General features: G+C 43.6%; 1 protein-coding gene across 14 annotated transcripts in view; it reads right to left on the bottom strand.

Annotated features, from left to right (window-relative positions):
- ADAMTS9 (ADAM metallopeptidase with thrombospondin type 1 motif 9) overlaps nt 1–21,231 on the bottom strand; it is a 93,144-nt gene that overhangs the window by 28,299 nt on the left and 43,614 nt on the right. For 10 of the 14 annotated variants that reach the window (XM_082059679.1, XM_082059685.1, XM_082059688.1 and 7 more), the window contains 7 exons: nt 21,042–21,146; nt 20,732–20,899; nt 20,273–20,557; nt 19,358–19,519; nt 18,639–18,815; nt 4,887–5,054; nt 357–530 (listed from right to left, as the gene is read on the bottom strand). In XM_082059679.1, the coding sequence (XP_081915805.1) occupies nt 357–530; nt 4,887–5,054; nt 18,639–18,815; nt 19,358–19,519; nt 20,273–20,557; nt 20,732–20,899; nt 21,042–21,146 (1,239 nt within the window). The remainder of the gene's footprint in view (nt 1–356; nt 531–4,886; nt 5,055–18,638; nt 18,816–19,357; nt 19,520–20,272; nt 20,558–20,731; nt 20,900–21,041; nt 21,147–21,231) is intronic. The other 4 variants (XM_082059686.1, XM_082059681.1, XM_082059690.1 and 1 more) reach the window with 2 other exon arrangements.

Genomic DNA, 21,231 nt, shown 5'->3' with positions numbered 1-21,231 from the left:
GTTTCTTCAAACCCACAGGCATGGGGCTCACCGCCAGAGCAGTATGGCAGGGCTCAGCCTCCAGGAACAGCCCCAGATTCACCTTAGCTAAAACCTACTTGATATTTGCATAGGCTCCAGCCAAACACAGGGCAGCACAAAGCAATAAACCCCACGGAAGTATTTCTCCGCTCCCCCTTCCAGCTGGCACACGTGAGCATTTCCTCTGCTTTCTTTTTGGCAAGCCCGGGTTGCAGCCCCAAAGCCCCGTCTCCAGGATCGGCGACCCCCCTGGTCTCCAGCATCGTCCCATGCTCCACGCTTGAGAGCACAAGTGACGTGACCCCGGGAAGGGCGGAGGGGGGGACCCCGCTTACCGCTTGCCATTCGCCGGCTGCCCAGTGGTGCGTGGGACACTCGGGGAGGTGGCAGTCCCGCTGGGGAGGGGGACGGCTGGCCGGGTCACACTCTGCCTCCGAGGCTGCCTTCGGGGTGCCGCTGTGGCAGTGCACGGTGCGGCGCTGGACGCCCCGGCCGCAGGACACCGAGCACTGGAGGAAGGGACAAAAGGTGAGTGGCCGTTCCCATCGCAGCCGTCACGGTAAGTTCCCAGGGTTCACCCTCTGCTCTGGGCTCAACGGCAGCGATAGCAAAGCTCTAACGCCGGCATTTAAACTTTCAGGTGAGGCTTTTCGTTGTACAAGGGGAAAATTTTGCAAAGGCAGAGCAGACAGGCTGAAATCCTGCTCCACTGAAGCCAGCGGGAATTTTTGCTGTTGGTTTCAGTGAAGTCAGGATTTCCCAGACAGGATTTATACAACAAAAACCTCTGGAGACAGCGGCACCGCTAAACCATCTCAACATGACGGAGGTGGCAAGGCTCTGTGTATTTCTTCTTAGGCACTCGGCTCAAAAAAGTAATAGTTCAAAATATATAAAATGCCACAAGTGTCACTGGAGTGGACTTTAATGAAAGCAAACTTGAAATATAGAGAAGAAGGTCTGTGGCAGTAGAGAGGTAGAAGTGTGATACAGCTGGGATTTCTTTCAGCATGGATCTAAACACGCACATGCACGTAAGGCAGGACATACTGTTAGTTTGTGAAAAGAAATGCCTTCTTTAGATTAACTGCATTTCACATTTCTGTCATTACACTGTGGGCACATTTCTCCTCACTTCTAGGTATAGCCAGAAAAGCCTGAATTTCTGTGTTTCTCAGACATCTTCAATTTGTTATCTACACTACAATGCTTTTAACAGCTTGCTTTTTCTTTCACGCAACATTTCTTACTGTTGTGACTGCACACTGTAATATGTTTAACAGTACTTAATGTCCCTCTGATATGGATTCTTCCTTGCTAGATCTTAAAGTACATGATATAGATTTGGAGTAAAAATAATTTGCATTTATAGAAGAAAGCATGTAAAAATCAAAGACACGCATTTAAAACACAGCTATTGTGATTAGCTATTTGCTGAGTTAACAATTAAGATGAGCAAACGTATTAATACATCTGCAACTAAGAAAACAAGTTTAGAGCCCATTATTACAATAGCTATAAAAGCGAGCCTTCTTATGGCAGGGAATTAAGTGGTGCTTAATGGGGAAGCAATTCTGAATGCCCCATAAAGCCAAGAGGACCAAAGAAAAGCTGAATGTGAATATTTGCCTGGCTCTAAATATTTGTAAGAAGGTAGGGTTGTTTTTTTTGGTGTGTGTCACTTTTGAAAGTAGCAGTTGGTCTCTGTCGCTGGTGATGCAAATGATTCCCATATGCTGTGCTATGTCCTTGTCCTTGTGATTAACGGTGCCGTTTGTCCTGTGCATTCCATAGAGGACTGTTAAACTGAATAATGGGTACAAACATGGAGAAACATATACACCAGGATGCACACCATGCTCTAAAATGCTTTTTGGTTTGCAAGAGACAAGAAAAGGTGTTTTTAAACACCATTCCTGGCTATTTTTACCCAGAATACTGGTCAGCCAACCTGTGTCTGACTTGGGGAAATCCAGCCGGCTGACGCTGCCAGAAGACAGTCAGTTTGGGGGCAGCCAACTTTTGCTGTATTTATATATTCCTCTACGGGATGCCACGAGCCAGGCAGCCTGCTTCTCCTTTCTACAGAGTCTATATGCTTTCCCAGGAGCGCTCCTTTCTCCACTGAGAAAGTTCTTCGCCAAACTGCCAAGTGCCAGCTCATCTGTGGAGAAGTTCTAACTGGTGCTCTACCTGTGTTTTTAGACAGGGCTGGATTTCAGCCTGTAGCTGAAATATGTAAATACCAGAGAGCAGAATAAATATTGGTATTTTTGCTAAGTGAAAGGTAAATGGCCATAATTGATACTACTTAGGAGATGCAAACACATTAAATTTGACATTTCAGTACAGACACAGCACATTTAAAACTTGGAGAAAAAGCCTTATTTTCTTCCCTTCTTATTAATACAGATACATTAAAATGCTTTGCTGCAGGAAAGTGGATTCATAACAATCTAGAAAAGAATTAGCTGGCCTCTGAATACAAAACATCCAGAGAGAAAATAACCTGGGAGCAGAGCACTTAGCTTGGCCAGCTGGGATGCATTTTTAACCATTCCTGTATTTTTCAATCCTGTTTCTTCTTAAGCATTCCTTTTCCCAAAAGGAAAAGAAAAAAACCCAAACCAAACCAACCTAAAGGCACACACAACAGGTCCTGTGCACGTACAGTGACAAGGAGGATGTGCTTTTATGGGAAAATCTTGCCGTATTTCTCACAGACTTTAGCTGGTTTACCCAGGACAAAAGGCAGCCAGCTCACAGCAGCTCAGCTTTGGGATTATCTCTTGGAGGCAATTAGACCTTCAGAAAGCCTTTTCGATAGTATCTAAGTGCGAACTGATCAGGGCTCTTATTTTCAACCGTGTCACAGGTGATGTGGAAGGTGACACGGAGTTTCTATGCCCATTTAGATCCTGATCGACTAGGGTATTCAGGATGCCCAACCCCTGCCTGTTCCACAGCCTTAATGAGCAGTTCAGTACCTACATGCACCTCAGCTCTGAGGCATTAAAGCTTTTGCAGAGCTGTGCAAGCCCTGCGCACCTCTCGCAGGGACGGCCACGGCCAGCGCTCCGAACATCCAACAGTCCTGCTTTTCATCTGTCACAGGCAAAGAAACGCTGCCAGCACAAGCGAGGATCAGGACACAAGGAGGCCAAGTCAGAGCATTTAATGCACCTTTAAAAAGCCCAGTTTGATATTGCAGAATGGGTGTTTCTACCTCTTTTTTTTTCCCCAAAACAAGAACCTGGCTGGCTGAGCACATACAGCATCAGGGACCTGGGCTGCTGTGCTACCAGACATGTTGAAATGCCTGCCTATTCTTAGTCTGATCATTAGCATACAAATATTCCTTAATTGCCTAGTCACAAGAGATTACCTCAGGCCATAAATCACCTTCATCCTTCTAATAACTTGGGTTTCTTTCTCCGCTTGCATGAAATTAACTCCGATCATGCAGTGGAACATTGGAAATTTTAAAACACTTTTATCAATTAACATTAGAGTATTTTAACGCAATCAACAGACCATTACATTATTATGTTTACAATTACCAGCTGTAAAAAATTGCTTTCAGGAGCAGTCACTTTAAGTAAGGTGCAGATTGGATATGACAAGACTATCTAATGGCTTCACGTTTCTTTTCAGTCTAGCTTCCTGTATAAAATTGAGGTTTCGGTCCTGCAGGTAATAAAGGTAATAATAGTGACTTAATTTCCAATCTGGAAGCAGTGCTGTGCATCTCACAGGGCTATGCAGGGCTACCTTGGTGCTCCCAGCCATACCTTGGGTAAAAAGCCCAGACCTCAGTAACCGAACCTCCATGGCAAATGCACGTTTAAGCCTTTACACACATAATGGCAAATACTCCTAGCCTATGGACTCAAAGGTAAGCACTAAAAAATAAACACAAGTCTGAAAAAAATAATAGAACATCAGTAGGTTTATTGTCTTTGTGAATAGTCAACATTATACAAGTGTGCTGTCCTAGTCCTAACACTTGCATGGGTGCCTGTAATGGTGCCTGTTAATGGTTTATCTTTCAGGGAACTTGCATACAGTGAGAATTGGTGTTTTGTACCTTAATTTGGAAGACAGACGGCAAGAGAACATGATGTTTTACAAGTTAACAGTTCATTTAGTCTGGGATTTTCAATAATTCTGCTGATTAGCAGACTAATGAGGTAGAGAGAAAAGTGAGGTTCAGAGATAAAAATGTGATGCAGCAGATTCAAGGTGATGACAAAGACATTATTTTCAGCAAAACAAGGATTCAAGGTATGCTTTCAGTAAACAAGGTGTTTAATAACTCCAAGCACTTTCACATTTCCAGCAGCCTCTGCTCTATGCATCAGTGTCTGACTTATTAATGAAGGAAAATCAAGTGATGAGATTGTTGAGAAACAGAAGGAGGTGAAAAGCATTTTTAATGAACAGCTCTGATTGTTCTTTAGACTTTCCCAGGAAGCTGATAGTAAAATTAATTTCAGTTTTCTCAAAACTAAGGAAGATTTTTCTTGGGATGTGACATAGTTAAATAAAAACAGTTTTAATAACATGAATAAATACTAGATCCTCTTTAATATTATCTACTAACACCTTTTCTAGCAGAAACTTAAAGTATACAACATGGATTTTGCTTTCAGATAGATACTAAAAGTTGCAAGTTCTCCGGACAAATCAGTGCTGCCCCACTGCTATCCATGAAGCTCCACTGATTTACATCACCTGAGGATGTGGCTCAGAACTTTTACCCTTGAAACATTCAAGAGAACAGAAGTGATGTGAAAACCAGCTTCTAACCAATTTGACAGAGGAAGAATATCAAAGGGTGCAAAAGGGTATACAACACGTCTCACCTGTCCCCAATCTCCTGCTTTCCACTTCGGACATCTGCCCCCTCTGCATTTCTTTTGCACATTGGGCTTAGCAAGGTGCTTGCAATAATCTTCTTCTACATGCCTCCCTTCCTTTGTCAAACAGTACACATTGCGGTGCCTTTGGCCCCTTCCACAGGAGACAGAACACTGTAAATATAAAGTAACAACAGATCAGCTTTCATGCAGGGCCATCTACATGGTTATACATGGGCCATGGCTACCCAGGGCATTTTCTTTTAATTGGACCAAAAAGCACATCCCCATGTCCCCAGCAGCCTATGCAAAGCTTGAGGGGGATACAGAAGGGCAGAATTTAACCGCTGGAAATACTCGCATTTGCACTTAATATTGCATGATATTCTCGGTCAAAGCCCCTCAAAATGCCAATATCAAAATAGAGAAAGCAGCTGACATTCAGCAGGGATAACAGGCTGGATTCCTGGCATTGCTCCAGTGGTTTCAAAGGAGCAGAGTCATCTTACAGGGATCAAGGCAGGAGCGCTCAGTATCTGCTTAGAAGAACTTGAAAGGGACCATTCCCATTTACCTTGGTACAAAGGGAGGTCAAATGTTGGTAAATCAGGAGAATAAAGTGCAATATACACCTCCACAGAGGGAAATAACTGCACAAAGGACAAGGCAGGAGACAAAAAATGCAGTCTTTCCATGTCCTCAATATTTGAGCTTATGTTTGTTTTACCAAGTTTGTGGGGTGTTTGTTTGTTTGTTTGTTTTTGTTGTTGTTTGTTTGTTTTTTTACTAAACAGACTGAAACCAGGACGTGCTCATCCTTAAGATTTATGCATTTTGAAAACAACTCAGAAGGTGGCAAGAAGGCAGAGCCTGAAGAATCAAAGCAAAAAGCAAATCAGCAGGTATGTTAGCTGAAAGCTTTGTAGTGAAGCAACTAATTTCAACCTCTCTCTGCAGGTTCACTGAACTTTTTCAAAAGTGGCCACTTCTGGCATGCAAACCTCAAGCAACTTCACTTTGATTTCAGATTAGTCTCCTCCAAAAGATTTAGGAATCAAAGGGGTCTGGAATCACGACAAGAATTTAATATGACAGTTTCGTGTAGAACAAGCCTCTTACTCAGCATGATGCACCCAGAGACTCAGCTGCAATTTCTTCATCACATGTTATGCAAGTCATTACATGCTATGTCACAAGAATCCTGGTTTAATCCTTGAGCACAAACACACTGGTTCAACCATCTCTCAATATAAAATGTTCTGCTTTATTTTCAGAGATGAGGTGCTTCTCCCTTCATTTTGGAGCCACTCCATCAGTGTATTTCCTAAGAAATAAATTACAGCCCAAGTTCTTCTCAGCCTATGAATACATTTGAAACCTAAACCCCCTACAATTCACATATGTAGCACCTCTGGAAGATCCATTAGAACAGAAATTGGCATATGCATTGACAGCTGTGATTATTTTAAATTACAGCACTACTTCCAACTCATTCAGCCCCTATTGTGTTAAGAGGTGTACAAAAAAACAGCGACAGAGCAGTAACTTGCTCTGAAATGGAAAAGTTCAGACCAACATGGAAATAGATGCAACTCACAAGATCAGACATTGCTGCTTAAAAGCTTGGATAAGTGATGTTCTGGAAAAGGCTGTTTTCCTGCTGCAAGACCGTTACAGAATGAAAAAAGGCAGCTGAGGTCCCTTGGGATCAATAGGGTTTAATGCCATTAACGATGCTCTAGGCAAGAGGCCGGGAAGCCGGGGAGAGTATGGCAGCGATGGGTGCTGGGGAATGGGCACCTCTGAGTTTTCCTGAGCCCAGCTCCAATTTCAAGATAGGCCAAAAACCCGAAAGAGCAACACAGCATTCTACCTTGCACTGAGAATCAGAGGGAATGCTGTTCCTTGTCCTAAACCACGACTTTCACAACTTACACAGATTAATAAATTTCAACTTTTTTCTTTAGTATCAACAGAAAAAAGGTTGAGCTAATGTTATCCTATCTTTATAAGACCTCATATTGCATTACAAATTCATTTTTGTCATTCTTTCTATGTCTCTCCCCAGGCAATGAAAGTCAGCAGCAAGAAAGAAATGTCAAATCCTACCAAACCCGTTGTAAACTTCTAATGTTGTCATTCTATTAAGTCTTTGGACTAAAGGCCAACACTAATACTTTAGCAAAAATCCAAGTGCTCCTTAGTAAGTGGTCTCCATGCAAGTTGATGCCATTTCACTGGGACAGCCAAAGCTCAACGGTAAATTCACACACTTGATCAGGACTCTCTCTTGCCCCACATCCCAAGCTGGTATAGTCAAACACATCTTTTATCTAATTTAAAAATACATTGGGTCCACTACTTACTCTAAAGGAAGAAAACCACATTGTGCAACAACACAAGCATGTTTTTGACCTGATGTTGATTGATAAATATTTAGTATCATAATTAATATGGTGCTAGTCATTTCCAAAATTGTTATCTCCCTTCTACAAATTGCTTAACTTTGGCATGGATTCTGATTCTGACATTTATTTCACCATCCCACCATCAAACAAGCCTACATGCATACCTCAGTGCACCCAGAGCTTGAGGCATAATTTGCCCAATTTTGTTAATACTTAAAAGTAATTCCCAAGATGCTGGAACGAATGACTTCCATGCCTGTCTTTAACGTAAATCAAAGTTAGGCAGCTGTGTGTTTTTAGATCTAAAGCACCCATTTGCTTTCATGAACATGTGAGTGATGATCTCATTTGCACTGAGAGAAAAGAGAGGTAAAACAACCTTATGTAACCAAGAGACTGAAAATTCCTTTGCAAAGAGTCTACTTCATAAGTGCCTTCTAATTTGTCTCAGGTGTTTCCAACTTTTATTTGGCACACAGATTTTAATCATATGTTAGCCACATGCAGAAAATAATTTAACAGTGAGCTTCATCTCAGCACCATGTGACTTAGGGAAGCAATACACCTAGCTACCGACATCAGCCTCATCATTTATTTCAGATCCTGGAGAAACTTTACATTTTGCTATCAGGACTCTTCATCACTGCAAACACTGCTGCCCGTTTACGGTATCTGTCGATAACAGTGCCATAGTGAGGTAAGCTTTGACCTTGCCTTCTTTAAAACATTTGAATAGCACAGACAAAACCACTCCTTTCATATTTCTCTTTATTTTTCCTGATCGCTTTCCTACCTCCCATGTCCATTGAAAATACTTCAAAGTACCGGGCATGGATGGGTGGCCCTCTGTGCAACACCACCTCATCCAAAACTCTTTGAAGTCAACAGAAAGATTTCTACTATTTTAGTCACCTCTGGATCCAGCCCTGAAGGTGTAGCCAAGGTACCGTATTGACTTTTTTCCCTAACCAGCTTCCTAGAGTCAAGGATCACATGCATTTGAGCATGCCCATGGTCAGCCTGCCTTTGCCTCCACTCGAGTGCTGGAAAATGTTGCTCTGAAATGCTGTTTCCAGGCTGTGGTTGAAGCACAGCAGCAAATAACACCCCTGGGTGAACCTGGAAGGATAGCCAGGCACAGAGGAGGATGCAAAAACACCATGTTGTGTTGTTTCTTAAAAAAAACCTGAGATGACTGTGATACATGAAATAGTAGAGAAGTATTATTTCAAAAATCAGCTATGGCCATTACACTGAAGACTCTAGTAAACCTTCCTCTTGTTATTATCTTTATTATCTCCTAAAATCACCGCAGTCACACCTGGTGCTTTACATGGAGAATAAGAACAAAAGGACTTTCCTAAGACCATTAAGATCAAAGCACTTGAGCAGAGATTTAAGGGTATTATGTTTATTGCCTGATTAGTATTGTTAACATGCCAAGAACCGGGGATTGGCATGCTGCTGTGTTTTTTTTCAAATAAATATACTGCCCAGTTTACATAAATGCAAGGAAAAAGTTTAAATAAATACGACAAAAATATTTCCATATCAACAATTTCCAGAAAGGTCAGAACACGATGTTAAATCTCTCCTGCGATGTATTGCTCTGCTCCAGCGCAGCAGCAAGCCTGTGTTTTTGTTTCCACAGAAATTTGTTTTGTATTTCAGAGTTCAGGAATGACGAAGGTTATTTTACTAAGTACATGCAAATTGCTTTAAACTACCACTTGCTGCATTCCCTATTCTGATACTTTGAAAGACGAGGGTACATCTTGTTCAGTAAGAACTCTCAAACATAAGAAGGCTCCTACCTGATTCACCAGGCTGGTAGCAGAAAACAAAACAAAATATGTACACCAAAAGCTCTTAGAAATGTGTATAAAATTTCTGGCTGGTTGGGCTGGGTTATGACCCTCCTGCAGTGGACTGGGACCTGCTCTTCCGCACCGGGAGCTTCGCAAATCTTGATGAAAAGAAAAAGGCAGCACAGAGCAATCAAGAGCTACAGAGCAGCTCTGCTTCTCCTTAATTTTCTGCACTGAACAAGCAAGCTCAGATATGGGAAAGAAAAATCAAACCACCAGCAAGAACCTGGGGACATTCTCCCCCAAAATTGAAAGGTTTCAGGAAATGCTGTCAGACCACTTATCCAGGCATCAGCCAACGATTTGGGAGGTATTTGAGATAATGAATGCAAGCTGGAGTGATCACCAGATGAATTCCCAAAGATAGGTATGCTCCGATAGCTCACCAAGGGTAGGCTGGGAAGAATTAGACTGAAAACAGCTTTATCAGATTCTGCCAGGAGCAACTTTTTGGAGGAAATTAAAAGCAATCCTTGTGGGTTTAGATTTCCACACATTAAAGATTATGTAGAAAGTAAGTGCTTGTAAGTAAGCCCTTGGTCATCCTTTCCAACAATCTGAGCTGAAATGTGCTAGATGAAATAAAACAGAGAAACGGCAGAGCCCTACATGCTTTACGCCCTCTTCCCATAAAGGGTTGTGCTCCTGGATGTCAATGAACTTCTCCAGTTACGGGCAGAGCCAAAACACGTACCCTCATAGTTACATTTCAGCATCCTATTAGTCCACGTCACCTCTTACTATAACTCATGCTGCCACTATCAGATGCTGAAATCACAGCTGTATGACATCTGTACCTCTGAAGCCTTTTGAGCAGAAAAGACATCAGAAAACACACCACCATAGGAAGCCTGGATCATTCCTCACCAGCTGAACCTTTACAAGAAGTCCTAAAACGCCTAAGCCTTTGTGTATTATCCAGCAACAGAGGCTCTGTGGCATCCGAATGAACTTAATTAACTTTGCAACAGAAAAGTATTTTAGCAGGTACCTCCTTTGGATTCAGTGAGACAAGTAACAAGCTTAAAACAAGGGTGCAGCTCCATGGTATGGTTTCTCCAGTGGCTGCAGGAGTTGTTTGGGAAGTGTTTGCTCCTAGCTGCTTTTAAACCGTGTTCTTTCCACCTTTAGCCAAGTCTCATGCTTGGCTGCATCAGCAGAGTGAGAAGACCATGTCTGCAGGGTGGGAACCTGGTGCACAGGAACAGGATCCCCCAGATGGACTTTCCTTCCCTGCAAAACTGTGAGAGGGAGCTACACCTTAACACACACAGCTGCTGAGAGTGCATGGTCACGGTGATTATAGCCAGTACAAGGCCAGAAAATACATGTGATTTTTGTACATTCAAAAGGGAAGAATAGTCTCTCAATTCAAGGGACGGCAACTAGACCAGAGACCTGAGCAAAACAAACCAAAGCAGTGCACTGCAGTTTAAAAGAGGCTTTAGAAATGCTTAATCCATGCTGACTGCCCAAAGAAATGGGAGGAGTGAAAAAAATACACGTACATTAGGGATTTATGGAGTGTGTAGTCCAAGAGCATCAGCGAGCATTGCCCAGAACCCCTGTGGAAATGTCCTGAGGAGCCCTCCCGGAGTCAAAGGGTGGCCCTGGGAGTGCACAAGAGCAGGCTGAGCCACAGTGTCCCCAAGCAGTGCTCCTCACCCCAGGCATGGGTGAGATGGAACACCCATGCTGGTTCGTCCTGGATCTGCAGCACATGTGGGGTATCCATCCTCTGGCTGCTCTGCTCGCAGCTCTGCAGCGGGAACAGAGTTTCCCAAGTGATTATTTGCAAAAGGGAGAAATAAAACAATCCAATAAACCTTCACCTTCCCACTGCTGAGCTAGGCTGCAGAGACTTGCAAGTGACTTCAGATGATGTCTCATAACAGGCAAAAAAAAAAGAAAAATTGAAAAAAAAAAAATAAAAGGAAATTTCTTAAAGAAAAAAAAAGGTACAGCTCCGTGTGTTGTTGTAGCAGGGGGAAGAGGCTGGCGTGTCTGAAGCCGGTTCCTCCAGCTACACAGACTGTCCACAGGAAACTCCTGCAAGATTTAAGGTCCTGAGCACTGAAGTTAATACAATAATTTACTAGAGCTGAGAAACCTCTCAGGATTGTGGGAGAAAAGCAGATAACTACAGCAGGAGAAGCCATGCATCTCCTCTTCTATGGTGTCCACCTACTAAGTAGCACCTTCTTTCCCCATTTCACCTGCCCTGTTGTTACATCCCGTACAAAAACTTCACCAGGTACAGATATCAGGAGGGCTATGAACACACAAAGCTGCCCTAAAGCTGCATCTCTGCCCCAGTCCATGCTATATAATTTGAACAACAAACAATACAAAGTCCTCAAATAGCCACTGCAGGTCTCTCCAGGGAGGGAGATGTTGGATGGCATTTCCTTAAATTAGGGGATGTGTGAGTTACCCAGCACTCCAGTGTAATGTGATGTGGAAGGCATTGATGAAGCCTGTTTTCCATGCTGTGGCACTTTTAAGACAGCAGCAACTGAAGCAGCAAGCAGCATAGGCTGACACTTCACATTTTTAGTGAACAGTCTGGCATTATAATGGCATTTAGAAGTACCATTCAAGAATAGGATTTCTCTGTGTCATTGGGAGGGAAACACAAGGTAAAGAGCTCCCCAAGGAATGTCAGCCCTATTGCACAGGTGTGCATCACACAGGGGGTTTTTGTAGGAGTGCTGGGCTGCTTTTTGCTCCCCGATTTTATAAAGAAAAATCTTGGCTTAACGCAGCAGGGATTAGATAGTGTCATCCCGAATATGGGCATCAGACAGATTTTCATCCATGCTGCTGGCTCACTCACCTTCCCTGTTAGCTAGTAAAAATTAAAACAAGAATAGAGCATTAAGTGCCTTTGGAACAAGATTGACTACATTGTTTTTCTTTAATGACAGCACAAATCAGTCACAATGAAAGTTAGAAATACAGTAAATGTCTCTGTGCTTAGTGTCCCTCATCATCACACATCCTTGCTTCTAAATGCTACAATCCCTAGGATCTGAGCAACAGCTTTTATTGGAGTTTGTGGTAGGCTGTGCAAATGTGTAACACGGGCAAAATGTCTTCCTAAGGCCCATCTCTGGGATCTGCTTGAAGATGCTGAACTTCCCAGCTCATCTTTGGAAGTATGTTACTGTTCTAAAGCGTCTTCTGCAGTCTAACACATATTTCAATCACTGCACTTAAAGCCAGTGCTTTGGGAGACAAATGTTCCCAGCAATTACCCTTCTATTTATTGTTTTATTTCTCCTGTGTGTGTGAGTGTGCGCATATGCGTGCATATAGGAGCTCTGCAGACTTTACAAAGTCAGCAGCCGTGGGCCAACCTTGACATGAGGACTACTGCCAGGCATTGCTGAATAGCAGTCCCACCATTTGTTCAAGTTCAGGCCAGCTGTGCACAGCCAAGAAAATGACCATCTCATCTAGAAAATGTGTAAGAGGGGAGGTGTAGAAAAGCAACCACAGAGGCACACTAAATGAAGCCAAACAGCCATGGTACTTCTCTGGCAAGAGAAAGGCAAGTATTTCACCATAAATTAGGACAGGAGCATGGGCTGGACTATACGTGGTAAGAAACATCAGTGAATTCTAATGAGTTACTTACTCTGACTTCAAAAGTGCACTGGGAAACTTGGGAAAAGATGCAGCATCTGGGGGTGGGGGAAGAAGAAAAGTTTCAAGATATAAGAAAACAACCTTCTTCAGCCCAGCCACTATTCCAGCTCACTTCTGTCCTTGCAGAAGCAACAGGAGAGGCTATCGAAGGAGAGCAGATAGGACTGGCCATTTTCTGCAGCTCCTTACCCTGGCACTTCCTCAGCATTCAGGCACTGGATTACAGAGGTTAGAGGGGATGCTCCTGCCTGGTCCTTTCAGTTCTCCATCACACTAAAAGACACTACACTTAAACATCAGGTCAGATCACAATGGGTGCAAAGACTGAGGGGTGCCTTGCAAGGGAGGAGTGTGATTTGCAACAGCTGAGCATTAAGTTGCAGGAGGCAAAGCACTTACGTGCAGGCTCAGTGTTAAGCACACAGTGCTGCAGGGTGGTCCCTCTCCTGCAGTGCGGCAGACGGGCTTTGATAGTTGTTTTCCTGCCAGTGGAACCTCAATACTAGCAAACAGGAGACAGCAGAATCAACAGCAAAAGCATACTCACATAGTTCTCCTTATTTAAGGAGAAACAGAAGTGGCAATGAAAGATGTCCGGTGACGACAGGCAAACAACAAAAACAGAAATGAAAATAAAAATCAGAGATTTTAGAAGTAGCAAGACAGGAATGAAGTGATGTTCCTCTATCAGGCACCTGTGTACCACTGGCTCCACCCTCCTGTAAGCTGTTTAGAGACACCAGTTATGGCTCTGAGCCTTGGCTGGTACAGCAGGCACAGAGCTGAGTAAAGAGCCACAGGAACATCCATCACTGCTGCCCCAGAGGAGCAACAGGCTGGAACTCTTTGAACAAAATCCCCAACTGCATCCGCTCTCTGGGATGAGTTCTCAAAAGGGAAGAGGCAGTGAATGGGTGGGCGGTAAGACAGCTATCACTCAGGGATGTGCAGTTTTGGGGGGGGGGGGGGGGTGTGGCCGAAGTTGGGCACTGGGATGCTCTGGATGGGTGACACACAGGACAGAGTACAGGAAATGCCTGAAACGGGTCTGGTTTGCCTTTTTAAATGAAAGCAAAGAGGTCCGCACTGTCAAAAGTCTTTTTCTGACTGGCAAATCAAAGCAGACAACTTCTCGCCTTTTATCAGCTCACTAAACTGGCAGTCCCTGGCGTCAGTCGGTCTGACTGATCCTAGAGGGGAGGCAGCCGGGAACCCAAGAGGGACATCAGCCTCGGTGGGCCAGCCTAAGCGAACAGTGAACAGCTCTGAGATGGAGACAGCTTCAGACAGATGATTGGGGATACCCATAGGCTACCAAGTTTTCATTTTGGTCTGGATCAGCTTTATTCAGTCGTGACTAAGGCATCTACCTGTTTTTCTAAAGGCATGCAAGGCACCCAGTGCATCTCTCTGCCTGGGTTGTGGGTGCTGGGACTGTACGTGAGGCCTTTCTCTGCTGCAACAACATTTGTCCTTCCCCACAGGGGTAGGATTGTTTTTATTAGTTTTCTGATAATACCTGGCACTACAGAGAAATAGAAACTTGTTATTGCAGTCTCAGAGCCTGAACCAACATCGTATGAATGAAGGACGAAAAAGGCAATGTGAATCACTGAGTGACCGCAGAGTTCAGCATGCCTATCGCTTCCTTTTCAAGGATGGCTTTGTTATTGCAAAAACACGTGTAAAGCATCATACAGCAGCTCAGTAATGCTGCTCTCACAGCAAATTCATTTTCTGCAGAAGAGAGGAAGAGAACAGCAGAGTTACATACACTTGCAACCAATATCTGCCCCTGGTTATCACTTCTGCCACAGCAAGAGCTGACATCCTGCCTGCTAAGAACATTATCAGACCGATGACATGGAGAATATTGCCGTTGAACAGCCTATTTTCAGCCATCTTCATGGGGAGGGCATTTTATAAACAACATGATGGGGCTTTAAAAGAATTAAATACAAATAACCTGAACTTTCCATTGATACCAATTTTAAGATTAAAATTCCTGAGTGCCAGCTCCCTGCCACAGGTGCTGGCCAGGCAGTCCTGCTGCTCCCCATTGAGTCCAGAGCCCCTTCACTGCTACCCACATCCTTGCGTGCAGCCAAAGAGCCCTGCAAAGCCAAAAAACCCAAATTCACATTGACAGTGACAGAGTTTGGTGTTTAGCCAGCTAATATTCTAATTATTTTACACTAAGCTTCCATATTCTTCATTGTTGGATCAAAAGACCCTCAAAGACTAAGGTACTAGCATTTCTGCCCATTTGATAAAGAGCCGACAAAGCTCACACCGCTGTTTTGCAGGCACTAAAAGCTACACAACCATTGTGTTAGCAGGTAGAACTTTTGACACCCAAGAGCAATAAGTATTTGGCAAAGCAGATTACTTTTAAAATTATCACACTTTTTAGGAAAACAAAACAAGCCCCTAAAAAAACGAACCAAAAACCCGCCCCCCGATTTTCCACAGACCAAAGTAAAATGATAACTGTCCCACTGCAGTGAAGCCCAAATGACTCACTCGACTGAACCAGGAATTGGTGCTGCGAGATATGATTGTTTTACCTTATCTGTGCCCATTTCCTAATGTGGAAAGAATGAGAAGCCCATGACAAGTGAATTCAGCATTATTCATAAATTATATCAGGATACAGCTGGGTATTATGCGAAACTCTACAGCACCAAAATTCACGGAGATTATTGCAAGGAGCGGATCTACTCTGACAGAAGTGGGTTCAGCCTCAGGTTTTAAGTGAAGAGATGGATAATATTATCTGTGAGCATCTCCCTCGTTCTGGAGAACACGGTGAGAATTCCTCTCGGTATTCGAGAGCATGTATGGAGATCTGCATTCATACCGTAAGACAGAGGAGAAAAAACACTCTCTATATCCTGGTGACAGTCTCTGCATGTTTTCTAAAGCATTATTTTAATAAAAAGGTCAGGTCTATCATATGGTGTACAATTCTGCAGTGTTTAAATACATGTTCTTAAACAAGCAAGGAAATAGAAGTGTCACCTCCTCTTAGTCCTCTTTGAACACACATGATAATGACAAGGCATCTCACCGGTCTCTTGTTATAAAATTATCATTTACATACAGAATCTGTTTAGTCATTCAATTATATTTTTAAAACCTGGATTTAACCAGTCAGATAAAAATCACTTGTTTACTGTTCAAAATCCCAGTGGAATTTTGCCTGAGGATGGAGGGTTGAACTCTTCAGACTCTCTCTGCTTTAATTTTTATGTATTTTATAGTAATAATTTTACTAAAATTTGAGTGAAGCTAAGCCAATCAGATGCTTGCAAGAAATTAGTTTTCCAAACTTCGTAATACATAACACTTTAAACTGTTTAATTACTGTGAATGACAGTTTCTGTTGGAGAACAAAGTAAAATAAAAACAAGTCAAAAGATGGAACATTGCGGTACCATTTCAGAAAATTTAGTAAAAGTTACCAAAACTAAGTATATTATCTTAATTTAGCAAAAGACTCAAGAAATCATTATACAAATTCATTTATGATTACATTCTACTTGTCTTTAATTTTCACTGTTCAACATTAACATTAAACATTGTAAATGTATGCAATATTTATATAAAATTAAATAACAATATTGGAAAAATAAATACACTTTTACATAAATACATAAATCCATACTGCTGAAAAGTTTCAGCTAATACTATACTCTTGTTTCAAAAGTGACCAAAAAATATGGTAGTGACACTCCATCTCAATAGATGAAGTATGTACAGCTACAGAATGATGTTTGCAATCGATGACAGAGCTAAAGCAACTCCAGGTGATACCACACTAAAGAAAAAACAATTTGGATGTTACTACCTACAGTAGTAGCACGAGGTAGACACGTATGGGGTGTATTTTGCAGAAGGGACACGAAGCCCTGTTGACCCCATAGATACAATTTACTCTTCGAAAAGCTCTGGGGTTCCCTATGTCAGAGCCAAAGGACACCTTGGTAACGAGACCTGAAAAATCAAGTCACTTTGTGGCAGCGACTGGGGCTCAGCTCTGAGGCTGGGGAGGAGATGCTGCAGACAGGATAGGATGTCCCTGCCCTCTGTCTCTTTGCCCAACATTGCACCTGCTCCTGGGAGACTGAGAGCAAGGGACAACCCCCACCAAGGTTAATATGACTTAGCAGAGTCAAGGGAATTTTTCCTGGGTAAAAAAAAAAGCCAAACCAAATCCAAAATCCAGGACTGCAACCTGCATATCTGACACACAGAAGCAGAGTCAGCCCTGGAGCCTGCTCCTGGACAGCTGCGAAGAGGCTGAAAGCTGAGCAACACCAAAAGGCAACACAACTCTGTCCACACCTTTGGTTCTTGCAAATGGTCCAGCACACGTAACAAAGGTTGGCAGCAGCTCCCAGCTGGTAGTTCTGCAGGGAAGCCACTGCATGGGTTGCCAGCTCTGCTTAGCTCACCTCACTCATTTTTAGCACCAACTATATCAGCGTACAAGTGATACATTAGCACCTCAAATGAAATATTTCATGTCACTATCCCTTGTACTGGTGAAGCACCATATAAACACCAGTTCAGCGGTTTTATTGCTATTGTATAACTCACTGAGGTATGATAAAAATACTGAGGAGTGTTACTGAAGGCATCCACATTACTGAAAGAACCCGCAGAAATGAGAATGTGGCTACGTTTTCGCAAGATGACTTTTCAAACAGTGACAAATAAGTCCAATACATTACAAACAGGCCTTTTTTTTTTCCTATAAAGTGCTTTTGAATCAAATTTTTCTTTTTTTAAATCTTCTTCAAATGCTTTTATAACAAAATACACAATAAAGGTCGACATCTGTTTGAAGGCCACTCCAAAACCAGCAGGTCCGTGGTTTCCAGCACACCAGAAGTGCTCCAGGCAGCACTCGCCTTGGTGCTGAGCAGGTGCTGCTGCTCTGGGCTGGGACAATTTCAAAGCTGTGAGAACCAAAAGAGCACCCCAGACCATGGGTCAGGGCTGCTCTGCCCGCACAAGAGCATGTCCGTAGCAGATTTGTCCAGCAGCAAAGGAGCAGTGTAAGCCATCGCCATCTCTGCTCCAAACACTATTTTGTTATTAGAAAACTCCCAGGGTTTTAAGCCTTCCACCACCTTGCTGACTAATATTTAGAGCAGCAGGTGGAAATCAGGCCTGACAATAACTCCCCAGAACCAGAGAGATGCATGAGAGAAGCTTACGGGTGCCTTTGCATGACGCATCATGTTCATACTATATATACACAGGAACAGAAATAGCATGGGCGTTAATGCACATGTGTTTCTATATAGCTGTGTGGGGGCAGGTAGGAACGTGCACACACATCTATACGCACTTGTACATGCTTGAGAGTTGATGCAATTTAGTACACATTTTCCTCTGTCATCTTGCTTTTGGCAGAGAACACGCGACTGGTAAACCAGTAGGTGCACAGTGCAGTATTACTGTTAAATATCAGAACAATTTAACTTCAATGGAAAGAAACGTACTGCTTAAATGCCAGGTTTAAATCCATATGCGAAGGACTCAGTCAGAACCAAGACTCATAATGCACAGCGCTCACACAGTGTAATCAAACGGACAAAGGTGGCTACTTAGCAGAAAGTGCCTTTTAAATTAAAGGACTTGAGCTCCCCTAATGTAAGCCCTTCCTGAACAGGTGTTATTCTCAATATATTGTCAATAATCCTCTTTAAGTGCAGATTTAAGACACGAAGCATTAGCACCTTGGTTTGAAGCTAATTAAAATCTGTTGTAACGGGATATCCACAAAACGGTTCACAAAGAGAAAGAGTTTATGGTCGTACCGAGCTCCAAGGACCAGCGCTCCAGGCAGCATCTCTAGGACAGTCCTGCACATTGCACTGCTCTCTGTCTGGTGGCTTTTCAAGGATTTCACAGCCCAGATCCGTAAACCTTTCTCCATTAGGGCGCTGGCACACCACCAGCCGTGTTCTTGTCCCTGCCCCGCATGGCTTTGTGCACTGGAAGTCAGCAGAAGACAGGGCAATCACTGTCTGGGCAGCAAAAATACCGTCGACCGTTCCCTCAAAGCACTAGCACCTCTCAAGATGCGATAGTTGTTTCTGGTCCAAACCAACCCACCACGGCCAAATCCCCCCCAAGCGCTGCATGAGTCTCAGATGGGGCATCAGCTGCTTCAGCTTCTCTCTTCCCAAAGCTGTTTATGCTGCTCCACACAACAATACTGACAAACCCAACATGATACTGGAGGTTAATGACTCTAATTGTTCATCTCAGATGAATTTTTAGAAGGGAGCAATGTTTGTATTAAAGAAAAAAAGGCCTTCAGCTAAACTGGACTTCTCTTAAAAAACAAAAAATCTTGATTTTTGCAGAATTCACTTTTGCCTGGGAAGAAGCTTTTCCCATGAGAAACGGAAAGGAAAACATCCAATCTTTCTAATAAATGTCACCGCAATTTCCCCACTTCTCCCATTTTTCAGCCATCCACTACTGAAAACCTTCCCGCGCACAGGGAGCCTGGGGTGACCGGTGCACTCACCTCTCCCCAGTTGCCATAAGCCCACTGGGGACAGGGGCCAGATTCGCACGATCTCTGCTCCATTGGTTTGTTTTTCTCATCGCAGTTATTTGCGGTGTATCCGTTTTCATCCTGGCACACCACGACCCGCCGCTGGAACCCCCCCGCACACGTGCTGGAGCACTGGAAGACACAATTGCCCACGGCTTTGTTGAATCCAGGAATAATTTTGCATTCCCAGGTCCTTCCCATTGCCTTACACCGTGGGAATGCACTACCAGAAATTTAATACAGCTAACAGGCATTATTAACTTCAAAACCCAGCTATTGCTAATAGCAGTGCAATGACTTAGGCGCTGACTAAGCAAAGAAAATAAACACCAGCCTAGTTTTAAGCAGGTGAGTAATCCCCACTGCCTTTAATGCAGTGTTTGACATCCCATTTGTGCTTAATTCCCTTTAGGGACTTGTGTGATAAAGCACTGTGAACTGCTTGGGGTGAGAGGAGCTGGCATTAAGGCTCTTCTGTGCTTTGGCAACAGCTCTGCACACCTGTAAATGTCCCAGGAGACAGCCAAGAAGCAGAGGTTGGCCTTTGCCTCATTGAAAATAATGCCATCAGCTTTCTGTCTGCAGAGCTTTGGAGATGTGAAGTGTTAGAGGCTGAGAAGTGATGCCTGCAGCCTAGCGCAACACTTGCTTGTGTGTGCAGAGAGCAGAATGCAGGGAGAAGGGTCCCTCTTTTCCCTGGGGGTGACATTAAGAAAAGCCCTGGACTAACCCAGGGAAAAGAAAAACAAACAAACAAACCAACCCCAAACAAATCAAACTAAAAATTCCCCCCCCAGACCAACCAAACTAAACAACAACAATAAAAAAAATCCCCAAAAGGCCCAAACAAACAAAAATCAGAAATAAGAAAATCAGGGCACTTACAGCACCCCAGGGGCCAATCCTCCACTGATTGCCTCCCGGTATATGGGCACGGTTTCGGTTCGGGCTGCCTCCAGGGTGCAGTTTCAGGCGATGATCCGGATAGAGGAAAGGGTGGATGGGCCTGCCGTAGTCATGGCTGTTCGGATGACAAGGAGACATGGAGCAGTCTTGCTCGGTGGCAGGGAGGTCATCTGGATCGCACTCACTCCTGTCCACCAGCTGGTCACTGTAATTGATGCAGACCACTTGTCGCGTTGCCTTACCTTGACCGCAAGTCACCGAGCACTGCGTTACAGTGGGAAAAGGAGACACAGTCACATTTCTGGCTTCAAAAATCTGACAGACAGCTGTTGCTAATAATAAACAGCAGAAGACCTTAATCCCCCCACTTATAAAATGGTACGTGTGACAGATTAACAATGAGGTCTACAGGGTGGCAAGAGACAGCATGATGCTTACAGAGCTCCACTCCAGGGCTTTCCACTGCCCGCATGGTGTCACGGTGCACATCTCCGTGGCTGATGGCTTCGGGAGGTGGAAACAATCTGACTCGTCGGCCACTGAGCCCTGGTCATCCCGACAGCTGACATATCTCATCCGGGTACCCTTCCCACATGTTGCAGAGCACTAGGGAAGAGCAAAAACCACTCCACTAGAAAGTTTCCTGATATATATTATGAGGGCTTTCGAATGAAAATTTGGTCAAACGTACTTAATATCACATTGTCTACTGTTGAAGAATCCTGAAAGTATTAAGACACACACTTACCGGTGTCCAGGATCCAAATCTCCACTGTGTCCTGTGAATACCCGACATGGATCTCTTGGCTTCAGGACTATTTGGATGGGGAGGACATGCTGCTATTTCACAGTCCTGTACATGAAATACATGAGGGAAAAGAGGGAAATAAAGACTTCACAGATGTTTCAGTTAAACTGCCTCTTCTTCAATGCAATTA

This window comes from Streptopelia decaocto (genome assembly GCF_964273445.1).
Source record: "Streptopelia decaocto genome assembly, chromosome: 8".
NCBI classification, from domain to species: Eukaryota; Metazoa; Chordata; class Aves; order Columbiformes; family Columbidae; genus Streptopelia; species Streptopelia decaocto.
Note: the sequence above shows the minus strand (reverse complement) of the source record. Positions and strands in the feature narration are given on the sequence as shown.